Source organism: Athene cunicularia, assembly GCF_003259725.1.
Source record: "Athene cunicularia isolate RWA chromosome 14 unlocalized genomic scaffold, athCun1 chr14_part1, whole genome shotgun sequence".
NCBI lineage: Eukaryota > Metazoa > Chordata > Aves > Strigiformes > Strigidae > Athene > Athene cunicularia.
Window position 1 is genome coordinate 9,817,963 of NW_020799118.1, and position 14,731 is coordinate 9,832,693.

At 56.8% G+C, this 14,731-nt stretch overlaps 2 protein-coding genes across 6 annotated transcripts in view; both read right to left on the reverse strand.

Annotated features, from left to right (window-relative positions):
- Positions 1–1,958, reverse strand: part of INTS1 (integrator complex subunit 1) — a 29,587-nt gene extending 27,629 nt beyond the window's left edge. Inside the window, exons 1-3 of the mRNA XM_026859163.1 lie at positions 1,637–1,958; positions 865–1,061; positions 491–628 (exon numbers count right to left, since the gene is read on the reverse strand). Coding sequence (XP_026714964.1) covers positions 491–628; positions 865–1,061; positions 1,637–1,958 — 657 coding nt within the window. The remainder of the gene's footprint in view (positions 1–490; positions 629–864; positions 1,062–1,636) is intronic.
- Positions 1,807–14,731, reverse strand: part of LOC113485633 (lysosomal alpha-glucosidase-like) — a 13,627-nt gene continuing 702 nt past the window's right edge. The window contains exons 1-20 of one of the 5 annotated variants that reach the window (XM_026858942.1): positions 12,559–12,617; positions 10,829–11,366; positions 10,485–10,630; positions 9,362–9,527; positions 8,757–8,853; positions 7,588–7,707; positions 7,214–7,332; positions 7,014–7,145; positions 6,130–6,240; positions 5,208–5,321; positions 4,960–5,044; positions 4,479–4,596; positions 4,017–4,150; positions 3,744–3,895; positions 3,398–3,546; positions 3,164–3,305; positions 2,867–2,965; positions 2,576–2,740; positions 2,348–2,494; positions 1,807–2,121 (exon numbers count right to left, since the gene is read on the reverse strand). In XM_026858942.1, the coding sequence (XP_026714743.1) occupies positions 2,059–2,121; positions 2,348–2,494; positions 2,576–2,740; positions 2,867–2,965; positions 3,164–3,305; positions 3,398–3,546; positions 3,744–3,895; positions 4,017–4,150; positions 4,479–4,596; positions 4,960–5,044; positions 5,208–5,321; positions 6,130–6,240; positions 7,014–7,145; positions 7,214–7,332; positions 7,588–7,707; positions 8,757–8,853; positions 9,362–9,527; positions 10,485–10,630; positions 10,829–11,356 (2,787 nt within the window). In that variant the 5' untranslated portion in view covers positions 11,357–11,366; positions 12,559–12,617 and the 3' untranslated portion in view covers positions 1,807–2,058. Of the gene's footprint in view, positions 2,122–2,347; positions 2,495–2,575; positions 2,741–2,866; positions 2,966–3,163; positions 3,306–3,397; positions 3,547–3,743; positions 3,896–4,016; positions 4,151–4,478; positions 4,597–4,959; positions 5,045–5,207; positions 5,322–6,129; positions 6,241–7,013; positions 7,146–7,213; positions 7,333–7,587; positions 7,708–8,756; positions 8,854–9,361; positions 9,528–10,484; positions 10,631–10,828; positions 11,367–12,092; positions 12,196–12,554; positions 12,618–14,731 lie in introns of those variants that run through there. The other 4 variants (XM_026858941.1, XM_026858943.1, XM_026858944.1 and 1 more) reach the window with 4 other exon arrangements.

A 14,731-nucleotide genomic window follows, 5' to 3' on the forward strand; every position in this document is an offset into this window, starting at 1 on the left:
CTTTAACAAAGACTTTACAACAATTTCTACCACCAAAATATAGAAGCTGGTCTTTTAAAAACTTAGCCTTTTAAAATTAATGAGTTGTTTTAATCCCTACAGGCAAACTAGAAAATAAGAAGTCTCTGCGACATTTACATCATTACAGACTGTCAAAGTCATCTCAGAAAAGAGCAGAGATAAGGCAACAAAATGCAAAGGAGGCCACAGCATTTCAACAACCAGTGGAATTTTTCTTTTAAAAAACAAAAAAATCCTCTGGTTTTCTCCCTTGTCAATACAGCACGGGCCCAGCCTCCAACTTCTGCCTCCTCCAGCTGCATTCCCCACACTGGGCAACGGGCCACTGGATACCCCCTCATCCTGCAGCACAAATAAATATTCTGCTGCCATCCTAGCCCAGCACAGACACATTTCCCAACCCCAGCCGGTTCTACCCAGTCTGCCCACCACTGCCTCAGTCCAGCAGAAGCACCCTTGGTTCAACAACCTTGACAAAGATCTCTGGCCAGTTCTCATCCTCTTCATAAGCTGCCATGAGAAGGTTGCAGGCCAAGACAGACACGAGGCTATTCCCTTTGGCTTTGAAATTGATGGAGGCATCTCTTCGGAGTAGGCTGCACAGTGCCTGGAATATCATCCACAATAAATAAAATAATAATCAAGCCATCTAGCAAGAAGGCATACAGGAAAGCTTTACAAAAAAAGAAATACAAATTGCAGTAACTTGCCACAGAGGAACGGTATTTACAAAGCTAATGCAAATCATGCTCTGGTCTGAGAGAAACTGCGACTACACTCACGCAAGTCAGCAGCAACAATTGGTCAGTAAGCCCAAGAGTCTCAACACAGCACAGCCCTCACCTCGATAACCCCTTCAGTGGCAAATATGTTTGGTTTGATTTTTGCCAGGTACATGAGGCTCAGGTACAGCGTGGTATCAGGTTTGGCTCTGTTCATTTTCAGCTGCTTCACAGCTCCACACAGCACCCCCTCAATACGATCGTCATTGCCTTCTGCCTCTGCTGCCTCAATTTCGTCCAGCAGCACCGTGGGGACAACTGCAATTATCAACACACAGGCATCAGTGCTTACCCTCACACAAAATAACCTGCCCTAAGATGCCAGCAGGCCCAGTAACCAGGAAAGCAAAGCATGGACCAGCTCATCTTTAGACACTGCAATAGCTTCTTCCTACCCGATTGCTATTAAAAGTTCAGTTTCACATCAGGCAACACCCCTTGATTATTTTTTGGTTGGTCTGTGCTTGAACGCTCCTCTGCAATGTATCAAACACCAGAAAACAGAATGAAAATTCAAAAAGCTAGTAACATTCAGATCCAAAGTCTGCTAAAGAAATATATGACTAAAATGCCACAATCCAGACTCACAGATTTCTTCAGGGAGTCTTTCAGAGGCTGCTATTAAACAGCTATCAGACAGGATAAACACAGCCCAATGCCAACAGAAGCCGTGACTTTGGCCCTATATCCAGCAGAGAAAACGGTTAAGAACAGCACACAAACGTTAGTGTGCAGGCTGCAAGGAAAGCTCCTGGGCTGAAGCTCTCGGGAAAGGTAAACTGAAGTTTGCATCCTCACTCGCCCGCCTTGGCAGAAGCACTGCGAGGCCTCACCTTCGATCGGGATGACAGACGGCTCCTTGATGGAGGGTGAAATGGCTCTCTTCTCCGCCACGGCCGCCTCTGCCAGGCGTCCCAGGGCGCTGAGGGGGGGCGTGGAGGAGAGCTTGGGCCGCTTGGTCAAGCCGGTCAGCCCCGCCGGGCCCGCTAAGGCGGCGGCCGTTATTGCAGCAGGGACCACGAGTGCCCACACCTCGACCCACACCACCCACCCGGGACCAGGTGGGGGGCACCCGGCAGCCAAGCCCCCACCCTGCACCCCCCGTCCGCAGCTGTGCTGGAGGGGGGCCGCATGGCAGCAGGTGACAGGCCCCATCACCTCCTCCGCGGTGGCATCCTGCCCTCGGGGGCTGAAGCATGAAGCATCTCCCGATGGGTGGTCTCGGCAAGGTGGGGGCGACCCCGTGGCCCCCCACTCACAGCCACCGCAGGGAGAAGCCCTGGCTGAGGCTGAGGCCAAGGTCGCTCACGGTGAGGACCTGTGGGATGAGAGGAGACATTCTGGGGTACAGCCTCAATAGGGGGATGCAGAGCAGCACCAGCTCGGCTGAGCTCCCCTGTCCCTGAACCCCAGCATGGAGGGAGAGACACCCCAGAGTCCTCACCCACCTCCTCAGCCACCTTGTGACACAGGCTGGGGGAGGAGGGATGGACACTCCCAGGATAGGGACCCTCTGGACAGGGCGCCCCAAGATGGGGCTGTACCTGGTTGTCCAGGTAGGAGAAGGGCTTCTCCTGGCCGTTCAGGAGGACCTTGCTGGGCTGCTCCTGCACCCCAAAGATGCTCACTGTGCCGATGGTGACCTCAGTGGCCTCACTGCTGGTATGAAGGACGATGGAGGTGAAGATGTTCTGCAAGAGGGGGTGACATGAGCTCAGTGTGGCCAGGTGCCAGAGGACACCCCTCCCCTTGCCCTCCCCACCACATCCCACCTGCGTGACGTTGAATACCAGGTAGGAGTAGCTTCCCTGCTCCAAGGTGTCCAGGCTCTCGCCATCATCCCAGAACAGGTCCCCCCAGGCAGTGGCACTCTGGGACAAGGCCACGATGAGGCGCAGGGGATTCCCTCGGGTCGCCTTGCTGGTGGTCCCCGGTTTCTGGGGTTCAAAGACATGGGTGCTGTAGAGTTGTGAGCACCCAGGAGGGGGGTCCAGGAGCTGAGGTGCTGGGGAGGACACACATCCTGTGGACAGACCCCAGGGAGGTGATGTGTGGGCGCTCACCTGAGTGGGCAGGACGGTACCTTCCCGGACATGCAGGTTGATGTGATCCAGGGGGGCCGACATCTTCATCATCTCCCCGCTGCTGTTCACTGAGGAGCCCTGAGCAGGAGGCAAGAGACATGGGTGTGAGGGGGTCAGGAGCACGGCACAGGCTCAGACACAGGTCTAGGCAGTAGCCATCCCCACCCCTTCCTCCAGTGGGGCTTGCTGGGCTCAGCCATGGCTTCCCACCCTCAGCCCCGAGACGTCCAAGCAGGGCCCATCCGACGCTCAGCCAAGCACTGCAGTGCTCCTCACCGTGTAGAAGTCATACCACACGCCTCGGGGGACGTAGCCCGTGACTGAGTCCACCCCGGGCTCCAGCACCGGTGTCACCAGCAGGCTCCGGCCCCACAAGAACTGCCTGTCCAGCCCCAAGGTGGCCACATCCTGGGGGAACCTGCGGCGGGATGGAGACACCGCTCCAATCGGCCCCTTTCTCCATGATCCAGCCTAAACTGGATCCCTGGCTCCTGGCGGAGATGCTCTTACTCAAAGAACAAGGGCCGGGCGACAGTGTCCCCTTGCAGGTGGGCACGGTGGAAGAGGGTGTAGAGGAAGGGCAGGAGGGAGTAGCGGGTCAGCAGCACGTTCTTCATAGCCGTCCTTGCCACAGGGCTGAACATCGTTGGGTCCTGGGCCTGGGGGAGATGTGCGGAATCAGCAGCCCCCCATTCTCAACCCCATCAGGCATCCCCACCTCCCCTGATCTCCTGCATCCCACATCCCCCATCCCGCATCCCCCACCGCGTATCCCACATCCCCTGTCCCACACCCTGCATCCCCCATCCTGCATCCCACCCCCGGGGTGCCTCCCACCGAGCACGCTGCCCTTGACCTTCTCATTCTGGGTGTTGTGGTTGCGAGCAAAGGGGTAGAAGGCACCGAGTTGCATCCAGCGGGTGCACAGCTCCTCTGAGGTGCTGCCAGAGAAGCCACAGATGTCCGCCCCAACCAGCGGGATGCTGAAGAGGCTGAAGCTCAGCAGCCCTGAGGGCAGGAATGATCAGCCGGATGCAAGGAGTTTCAGAGATGTCTCCAAACAAGCAGGAAGCTCAATGGAGCTGGGGTGCTGGTAGGGAGGGGTCTGCGTGCAGCCTGTGCCACCCACCTGGGATGGAGTAATACATGTCCTTCCACTGGCTCCGGTTGTCGCCCAGCCAGTGCCCTGAGTACCGGCCCTGGCTGGGGAAGGTGGAGCGGGAGATGACAAAGGGGCGCTGCCCCCGGATCTGTATCAAGGCACTGGAAAACAGTGGGGAGAGCTAGAGGCAGGAGGTGAGAGCAGCCCCCCAGAAGCTTGCCTTTTCCCACAATGGTGGAAGGAGAGGTCCAGCCTGAGCAGTACAGCGAAGGCTCAGTGCCAGGACCAGCCTCACCCACCCATCCCTCCCAGAGTGGTGTCAGCTCCCCTCCTCTGCTGCGTTATTCCCATCCCGAGGTCGTGAGCAGCCAGAGTATCTCCCCTTTAGGTCAGGCACTCAAATCCCCGTCCTTTCTCTACACGGCCCTGAGCTGCCGGACTTTGTCCCATCCCACACCCAGGCCAGCAGAAAGCTGGATGCTCGGTTACCTCGCTGTGGCTTTGGCTTCCATTAGCCCGTAGAGGTTGTGGAGGTTGTAGTGCACTGAGGCTTTCTGCTTCGCTGAGGCACACACCGTCTTCGCAAAGAGGGACTCGCCCAGCACGGCTGCCAGGAGGGAGAGCCTCTGTTTGCACGTGCTGGTGGGGGGGTGCAGTGGACACAGACCCCCCACACACTTGCTGGCTCTGGGTCAGCCCTCCCACACGCAGGGACCAGCCGTTGCTGCCAATACAGCACTGAAAGCTCCTGCAGATGGTCCCATCCTGCACCCTGACACAGCCCCAACAAGTGTGCAAGGCTTGGGCACGGATACCAGCACACGTGAGTAGGCATGGAGACATTCAGGGTATAAAACAGAGACATGATGTCTCTTAAAAAAACGGTTTTCCTCCATCACACTCTATTGCCAGTGATCTCAAAGCAAACAGTACCCACCAGCACAGCCCTGCATTTCACCTCCCTCCTTACCCGGTGTGTAGGGTGGGTTGTCGAGCTCTCCCTGGGGGCAGCCATCTTCTGATCCATCCATGAAGTTGGATGGCTCATTCATGTCCTAAGCCAAGAAAATTGTGGAGCAATTTCAAGGAGAAGGTTTTGGGAATTATTGAATAGACCTGAAAAAGCTGCATCTGAGGGACAGACAGTCCTGCCAGGACACACACTGGGTGCCAGCTGAGCTGCTGGCAGGGAGTCACCCGGGGCAAGGAGGGACTTACGATCCAGAGGCCATCAAAGGGCACATGGGCATGGAAGTGCTGCAGGTTCTCCAGCCACCACTGGTGTGTGTCCGGGTTGGAGAAGTCTGCGAAGGCAGTGAAGCCGGGCCAGACCTGCGGGGACACCACAAAACCACGGGTTCAAGCAAGCAGCTGATTGGGGGGGGGGCATGGGGAACTGGGTGCCACAGGGCTGTGACCATGCTGAAGGACCAGGGGTGAAACAGGCAATAAACCAGAAGATAAGCCCAGGCTGACTGCTTCAAGTTCTGGATGCTGCATGCACAGCATCCCTCCTGCCACCATTGGGGTGCCAAGGACTCCCCCATGACCCAGTGGGCACTGGCAGTTGATGGAGCGGCTGCTCTGCCTCCGCATGCAGCACAAGCCCTTACATCACCTAACCCAGGGCACATCAGGGAAGAGCTGTGATTTCTCCACGTTTTGCCTTACTCCAGAAATTTTAGCCAATTCTTTTTTTCCTATTCTTTTCAGGCTACATCAAAAGCCTCCTCCTCATAGATGGTGAGGGAGAGCTGGAGAGAGCAAACATCCGAAGGACACAAACTGGAAGGGAACCACTGTGGAGCAGAACTGGAGGTGTGTGTCCATTGCAGACAACCTCCCCTCACCCCAGAAATGGGAAGGGAGAGAAGTCAGATGACCGGCCTTGGGCAGCACTGCCGACTCCGTTAAGCTCATATGACTCCCACAGGCTCCTCTGCTGGGGCAGGGGCTGGCTCCTGGGGTCGATGGAGACACCAGGAGGTGACACACGAGGCTGATGGCTAAGCCAGGCTCTGGCAAGCATCCCAGAGAGGTCCCTTGGCCGCTTGGCTTTCCCCCCAGTGCGAGGGATGAAATCCCAAACCTGCTACTGCACAACTCTGCGGGGCTGGGATTTCCTCCCGCTGCTCCTCACCTGCCCGATGAGTGGCTGCCCCTGGGTGGTGTTGAGGAACAAGCCTCGTCTCAAGGCTTCATCGAAAGGCCAGTAGGAGCCATTAGGGCTGGTGCTGCTGATGCCGGGATCCTGGGGACAAAGCAGAGGGTTAGTGCCATTCCTGGCAGACTGTGGCCCCTTCCCCCTGCCAGACCGGTGTGATTCAGAGAAGAGGACAACCCAGACAGGGTCAGCCAGAGCCCATAGACGGTGGCTGTTTCCCCCAGAGGGAACAGAAACTTGCTTCAACACTTCCAGGCATGTTTTCTAAAATGCCACTTCTGCAAGTCCCCAGGACCCGTTAGGGCGTTTTGAGGAGGGGGGGACAAATACAAGAAATCTCATGCTTATGCAAGAAATGTTGGGTCACGGATGGGCTTGGGCTACAACAGGAAGTTCAACAGGGAGGGAACCTCACCTTTCCCTCCCCAGGATCCCCCAGTCCCTACCACCCCCAGCAAGCAGAATCCGCACCCACTTTCCTTGCAGAGGGAAGAAGGGAGATCACAGCCAGGTCATGAGATCCCAGCACTATTGGGGATGTGGGGGCACCCCAGCTGAGTACCCACAAGTTAAACAGCCTGACCCACAGTTCCTCTATTCTTTCACCCATGGGGCACGGGGCCATCCCTGTACTCCCACAGCAGACAGGACCACAGCACAAGAACCTGGCTCGTGTCTCCACAGTCCTGCATTAGGGGGATTTCCAGTGACAGTTTACAGTTGCCTGCACAGCACTGCGGACCAGCCTCGAATAAAAATCCCCAGGGCTGGGGATGATCAGCTGGGACCGTGAGCATCCCTTACGTCTTACATTCCAGCTCTGCAACAAAGACAGCACAGGGGGAGAGGAGGGGAAATACCAAGATCATAACGTAGCGCTGCCCATGTTTGTGAAGGTCTTCCACCAACGAGGGGAGGGAGGCAAATTTCTGGGGATCGAAGGTGAAGTCACGGTACCCATCCATGTAATCGATGTCATTCCACTGCGCATCCTGCAGGACAGAGGCTCAGGGATGGGTGACAGAGCCCAGACCCAGCCTCTACGGGTGTGAGGGGTTACCTGGGGGATCTCATAGTTCCTCATGGCTCTCACAGTCTGCCAGGTCTCATTGCTGGATCCATAGCCCCAGCGGCAGAGGTGGAAGCCCAGCGCCCAGAGGGGTGGCATGGCTGGGAAACCTGCAGTGGGAAAGGGAGCACAGATGGGGTATCTTTGGATGACAGTGGCATCTCAAAAAGATGGGAAGGGCAACTGGAAAAAGGAGGTGACTGATGACCCCTGATGTGCTGGGAGGGCTGGGAATGGGATGGCTGGGGACCACTGGCCCCTTCCCAGCTGGAAGGGCTGGGGATGGTGGTGAAGCTGGGGTGAGACAGGGATGGGAGTATGGGGGAGGTGCCTGCAGGTGGCCACGTTGGGGTGCAGACCCTTACCTATCACCTGCTGGTATTGCTGGATGACCATGTTGGGATCAGGCCCCAGGAAGATGTAAAAATCCAGCACCCCCCCGATGGTCCTCCAGGTCAGGGCTGGAGCAGGCTGCAGGGCCACCTCTTTTGGTGGGCAGGGGGGGAAGAGAAAAAGACAGTGACAACTGGGGAGCAATGCCCAGATCCCAACCCCCATAGCGGGGACAAGGCAGCGCCACAGGTAATGCTCAGCCTGGGCAGGAGAAAGGAGAAATCACTGCCTTGCACTCAGTGGCTGCTAAATGGGCATCTGGCAGCTTAAAACACCACAGCCCAGGGAAATCGCTGGTTTACATGGGGAGAGGGATCGCTATCATAAAAATTTGCTCCTTAAGCCAAAGCTTCACTGTTCTCCCAGCTTCCACTTAAAGACCAAGCACATGCAGGGCTTTCCTTCATGCCCTCCCTAAAAATGTCCTCCTAAATGAATGAAGAGCTACTTATACAAGTGAGCATGTGGGAGCAAGGGCTTTCCTGAGAAGGGCTTTTCACACAATTGAGCTCTCAAACCTCAGCTCAGGTGGCTGCATCTCCCGTGAGCTCCTCCTCGGGAGCATCGCCACAATGAAGCCAAGTGCAGCTGGAGCTATGAGAGCCCCAGTGTGCGCAGCATTGTCCCAGCTGGCTGCAAGCAGCGGCTGCTGGGAGGGACGGGTGATGGCCGGTGCCATTCCCAACATGGCAGGAGCCCGTGGGAGCTGCTGTGTTATCAGCTGGCACACACAGGCGGATCCCATGGCCACAGCCGGCACAGCACAGCTGGGAAGAGCGCGGGCGGCAGACGGCATCCCCGGCTGTGCCCCAGCCATGCCGCGCCGCTGGGCCTGGGGGCAAGGCTGTTTCGGGTGGAGAGGGAATGGGCACGGACCCACACACAAGGGACTTGCTTTTCCAACAGCAACTTGGCAGCTGGGCATGTGGTTAAACTGCTCCGCAGTTGCTAAAGAGCCTCACCGTAGCCAGGAAACAGATGGCTATGCTCAATAACGGAGCCATCAAACCACATCTTTCCCTTTTACGGCTTCCTCTCGCCCCAAGTTCCTGAACTGGCTTCTCCAGCAGCTCCCATCTGTCCCCACCTGTCGGGTCCTCCTCCAGGGACAAGCTGTCCCAGGGTCCCCCAGGACACTTACCCATCGCATTGCTGTTGAGGAGGAAAACCCCATGAGCATCTCCACCATGCTCCATCAGCAGGTAGAAGGGGTGAGCGCCGTAGAGGTTGAATGATTCCTGCAAAGAAGAGGTGCCAGATGAGGGAGAAGCTCCCAGGCAAAGCTGGAGAGCCCCGTGTCAACAGGGGTGAATAAATGGCCCCAAGTTGCATCTGCTGCCACCACCTAACCAGGCATCTGTCACCCTCTGTGGAGGACAAGGCAAGGGATGGGGATGGTTTCAGAGGTGGCGCTGAAGGCCATGGGAGGCTCCTTCTTCGTAGCTTGGAGGCTGCTACTGAGTTGGGCTGGGCAAGGGGGAAACTTCCTGCCTCACCACAACCTGTTGCACGAGCAGCAGGGTGGAGCGGAAAACACCCAGGGCCCTCAGAGTGCCAAAAGAGTTTTGCAATTGCTCTGAAACCCTTCCCGGCACATATCTGCCCGTCGGCCGCGACCACCCCCTGCCTCTCCCAGGACTGCTGCCCATCCTCCTGCCACATTTTCCCATGGTTTGTCCAATGCACTGGAGAGCAGCACCCCTGTCCTCACCCCCTGCACCCCTGCAGGGAGTGGGGGGATGGTACCGTGGGAGAGACATCACGGGCCCACAGCGTGAGGGTGTTCCAGTCCAGGCTGTGCAGGAGCGTGCTGCGGTGCTCCCCCAGCCCGTAGAGAAAACTGGATGGGAGCGATGTGGATATCTGGAGAAACTGGTCAGCGAAGATCAAGGGGGCCACGGTGGTGTTGAGCCTGCCAGAGTGACACCGAGGGAGAGAGAGGGTCAAGAGGGGATGCTGGGATCCACTGGGATCTATTTGCCCATCACAATTTACCCCTTGCTCCTCGAAGCATCCCAAAGGCCGGTGCAGCAGCTTATGTCCCACCCTGCATTCAGCCCCAGTACCTTGGCCCAGGTGGCAAATTTGGGTCTGGCTGGATGAGAGGCACAGCCCAAGCCTGACCCAGCATGGTACAGTCTTTTCTTTGACACCAGAAGTTTCCATGCAGGTTATTATTAACCACCAAGGCAATATGGCAGTGGGGTTTCTCAGCCTGTTGTCACTGATAAACAGCTCCCAACTAAAGGACAGACCACAGACACCAGCAAATGGGAAGGAGGAGGAAACGATGGGATCTCAAAACACCCTGGCCATACATTGACTGGCTGTTGGTGCTCAGCAACAGCTTAGTGTGGGCAAAGCCGTGGAGGTAACTGAGAACAGCACAGAAAACCACCTGCAGTCCTCCACAGAAAGCCTGGAACTGTGGGTGTCCCTGCAGCTTGGACAGCCAGGGAAACCCAAAAGCAGGGTGAAACAGCCAAAGCCACTACCCTTTGGTGGCTGTTTCCCCAAGTCAGCAGGTCCCATACTGGTGACATGTTGGGGATTTGCACGATGTTTGGTTGCTGTAGGACCTGGTGAGGAATTAGGGCACTGGGAGGTTTTTAGAGAGGTGCTGATCCCACCCAGCCCTGCCATGGACCCAGCAAGTATGTAGCCAGCCTGTGGGGTCAGGAAGCCATGTGCTGCTGCATCTGCACATTAGCATGGCTGTAAAGATGAAAACAAAGAGTAATTACTGGCTGGAGATCCCACAGCGTGGTTTTCCCTAAGGAAAAGCCCCCAGAAATCATGCTGGAGCTTGCCCAGGGTGGGATGAGCGTTCCCCCACCCGCTGTGGGATGTAGAGGAGGTGGGTTCTTACAGCACCGTCCCTGTCGCCCTGCGCCGCAGCAGCACCCCAAAGGGGTCCCGGGAGAAGTCCAGGCTGTAGATGGGGTTTTCTGCTCTCTTCATCACCTGGGGAACCTCGAGGGGAACCTCGAACCGTGGGTTGGCTGCATCTGTTATCTGCAAAAGGGAGAAAACACTCTTTAAAGACCAGCAAAGCAAGAGGGCAAAGGGTTAGAGATGCTCACTGGCCACATACAGGCACGCCTGGAGCACAGTAGCTTCTAGACTTGGTTTGAGCAGTGAATGGTCACCTATGGGATGGAGGGTGCAGGATGACAGTCACAAGCTCTGGAGGGCAGCCAGCGAGAAGCTCACCTTGATGTGTAGCCGGGTGTCTGTCTCAAACTTCACGTCCAGCCTCAGCTTCATGATGTCATGGGGGTAATAGGCCTTCTCTGTCCGCACCAGCAACCCCACCATGCCCAGTGCCGTCTGGTTGAGGCTTTCCAGGGTGTAGCTGGGGAAGTCGGGGGGATAGAAGCACCAGGGCACACCCTGCTTGCCTGCCGCTGGTGGGGGGCTTTCAATGAAGCAGCACCCTCGGTTTTCGCAGAGCTCCTGGGTCACCACCACGCGCCGTTCCGGGTAGCAGTCAAAGCGGTGGCTTTCAGGTACCAGGAGACATTTGGGGGGTAGCATGGGTCCAGGCCAGCCCCCCGACACTTGCCGCAGTACCCAGACAGTGACAGTGCTCAGCAGCACGGCGGCCACCAGCAGCCCACTGCCCACCCACCATGGGGCCAGCTTCCCGTGGCCGGTGGGCGCCGGGGTGGCCCCTTCCTCCTCCACCCGGCAAACCACCGGCTGCGGCACCGCCGTCGTCAGCTTCTGGTACGACTTCATCGTCCTGGTGCTGGAGTGAGGGGGAGATGGAGGTAGGCGTGAAGGAGTTGGAGGGGGAGAACTGGCCCAAGCCTTGAGGATGGCTTCCTCGCTCCCAACACCCAAGGTTCAGGCAGAGCCTGCCCACCTTGGCACCCTGCACCGTGACGTCTGCACCCTCGGCTAAGGCATACGACAAACTTGGCAAAGGATGGCTTTGCCAGGGTCGGGTGGTCCTGATCCTGCAGGAGTGCAGGGAGATGCTGCCACATGACTCTGCCAGCCCCAGGGGACAAAGTGCCATCCACCTGAACCCCACCTGCTCTTGGGTGGCAAAGCAGCCCCTCAGGTTTTTCTCAGGTCGTAATTTATGGGGTGCAGCGTTTCTGGAAGCTGCAAGTAAAACCGAGGTCACTCTACCCGTGAGAACAGAGCCATGGTGCTGGGAGCTGTAGCTCTGGGGTAAAGCATCCTCTGCTCCGAGCATCCCCTGCCGTCAACCAAAGCCCTGAGTCAGAGGATTTAGTCCCAGGGAGGGCTGGGCGAGGGATGGCAGGGAATATGCTGTCAGTCTTTGCCTCCCACTGATAAAATCTGATTTTAACAACCACTCAGGCAAACATCTCCAGGACTGTAAGCAAAAGAGACCCCCATGCTCCTGCTGAGTGCAAGAAGCAATCTCAGCACCTTAAATAAGAGACACAACTTTCTTCTCTCCATCTCCTACCCAAGCCATAGGTGCTCAGACCCCACTCACCTCCGCCCTGCAATCTGCGAAAGCTCAGCAAAACAGCTCTCCCGCAAAAGCAGATTTTATTCCCTGGCAGCCCTCCTCCAGCTCCAGCACCAAAATGGCTCAACCTGCCAGGGCCTGGCTCAGAAGCCACCCCTGAGCGGCAGTGCCTGCCCCACGCAGCACCTCAGCCTTATGCAATCCTCGGTCGCTTCCCCACGCAGGGGTGGCTGCGCCCACCCGCCGTGGCTGGCAAGCACTGTCATGCGAACCCCGGGGACCTCGCCATGCCACCAGCCCATGCACCCATGCTCATGCCAGGCCACCCCGCGATGTCACCCTGCAGCAGGGGCATTCGGGGGGGGACACACAACACCGCCAGCCCCTGCAGCTGGGGTTCCCCAGCCCGACACGGTGAGGCATCGTGCCCTGGGACCCCCCTGCCCGGCTTGCCTGGGCCCCGCTCCGGCCCTGCCAGGCGCTTACATACATGTGTCTCCTCTAGACATTGTGGCTGCGGGCAGGCAGGCGGCGGGCAGCGGGCAGCAGGCAGGGCTCCCAGCCGCAGCAGCTCTGCCTGCTCCGCCGTAAAAACCCTACAAGACGCCCAGAGCCTTCCTACCGCTCCTCTCTAGTAGCAGCGCCTCCACACACGCCTCTCCAGCGACTTCTCAGCCGCTTGCTCCTCTGGTTTGTGTGCTTTATATATATATATATATATATATATATATAAATATATATGTATGTATGTATCTACACTAAATGCTATTTGAAAGCCCCAAGATGGAGAATATGAGAGATTAGCAACTTTTCAGATTTTCCCCAGCCTGGATGCATGCAAGGTCTCAAAACCCAGAGTATTAGTGCCTCTACCTCACTTTTAGGGTGAGAGGACTGTGAAGAGGTGCCTGTGCTGAATCCTACACTGTGGCTTCGGGGAACAGTGATGCCAGATGTGTTTTGAGCACACAGCGGGCGGGATAGACCTGCAAACCCCCACACTTCCCAAAACAAATCTTTCTTCGTGCAGGTTTTCACCAGAGGTCCTTTCTCCCATTGCACTCGCGTTCATCTGGTTAACAGTATGGTAATTGCACCCTCCCTGCCCAGGCTTTCCCACTCGCAGGGGACTGGAGAGCTGCTCATTGTTTACTATCAAAGGCCACTGCAGTCTAAAGGTCAGCAGCAAAGGACAACAGACCTTTGGAGCAGAGTTGCTTTCCCCAGGGAATGAAAACAAAAAGTAAGAGCTGTTGTGAACAGGACAATTCACCCAGAAACAGAATTTCAGGTGACACAACACCCTACCCCACCTCACCCCATACTATATGGGATCTGTCAAACCCATGCTGTTGCAGTCAGAGAAAATAACTCAATTCTGGTAAGCCCCATGTGTTGGGTTGTCACAACGGAGGGTGAGACCCCCACCCAGGACACAGCCAGCCCATCCCTTGTGCCTTTGGGGACCAACGTCTCATGTCTGTCTCAGGGAGAACCCTTGGATGATGCAGGATGGCATCTCACCACCAGCACCCCTCTCCTTGCTTTTTGTGGCTTAGCCACCAGAAACCCTTCAGGATGCAAAGGAGATCTGGATACATCAATGATAACGAGATCTCAGAGATGAGATCAGATCAGATGAGGGTCTTGGAGACATCAGTGAGGACCTGAGCGATGGCTGAAATCTACCTTCCAGCCATGAGCTCACCTTGTCCCAGCACCTGGGACAGGTTTTCAACCAGAGTCTGAAAATCTGGGAGTGGTGAAGGCCAACACATGATATGCCCAGGCTTCGTGTCACTGCCTGGGAGCTTTAACCAATGTCATTGGCTCTGTGCAAAAAAACAAAAAAAGGGTGTGTGGGGGTGTGGGGGGGTGTTGTTCTTTAGCAGCAGGGAGGCGCATCTGCCTGAACCAGCCTTCTAAATCAAAAACTTGGAGGGACACCATCCCCCTCGCTGTTGGCTAAGGATTGTAACAGTCTACGTTCACACTGCCCTGGCCGAAAATTCTTCAGCCAGGGTTTGCTCTGGCTGCGTGGACTTGTGGGGCTGTCCCAGACGTGGGGGTCCCCACGTTTTGCAGCTTGTGTTGTGCAAAGGGAGCAGCAGTGAAAGACAGGATCTTACTGAAAGACTCAACTAGGGCCCTCAGGTCTGCTCCAACAAGGATATTTGGCATCGAGGCTGGAAAGCACAAATTGCACAGGGCCAACACAGACTTTCTAATGTAGTTACAAACACGAGAAAAATCAAAGGGAGCCCGGTTTCAATGGAGGCAGTTGGGTTTTGTCAACTGCCTGTTATTACATTTTTTGGATGAATTTTCATCATTGCTGGATGCTCGCGGGGTCCGAAACGCCGCTCACACCATTGGGGTCAGGGTGCTGTGTTGGCAGCTCTCACAGCTGCACACGGAGATTGCAAGGACTGGGCTCAGGATCTGGCCCTGGGGCAGGATTTGTCCCTGCTGCGGCGCTCGGGGGGGCCGTGGGGCCCGGCAGCGCCGGGGTGACAGCTGGTCCGGTGGCCAGCAGAGGAGGGCAAGCCCGGCTAGCAGCCACCCCCCGCGGCCCGGGGACCAAAATAGCCGCTGAGCGCCCCCCGAGGGCCTCACGGTGCCCGAGACACGCTCCGCCGTCTGCCCCGACCCGCGGCGAACCC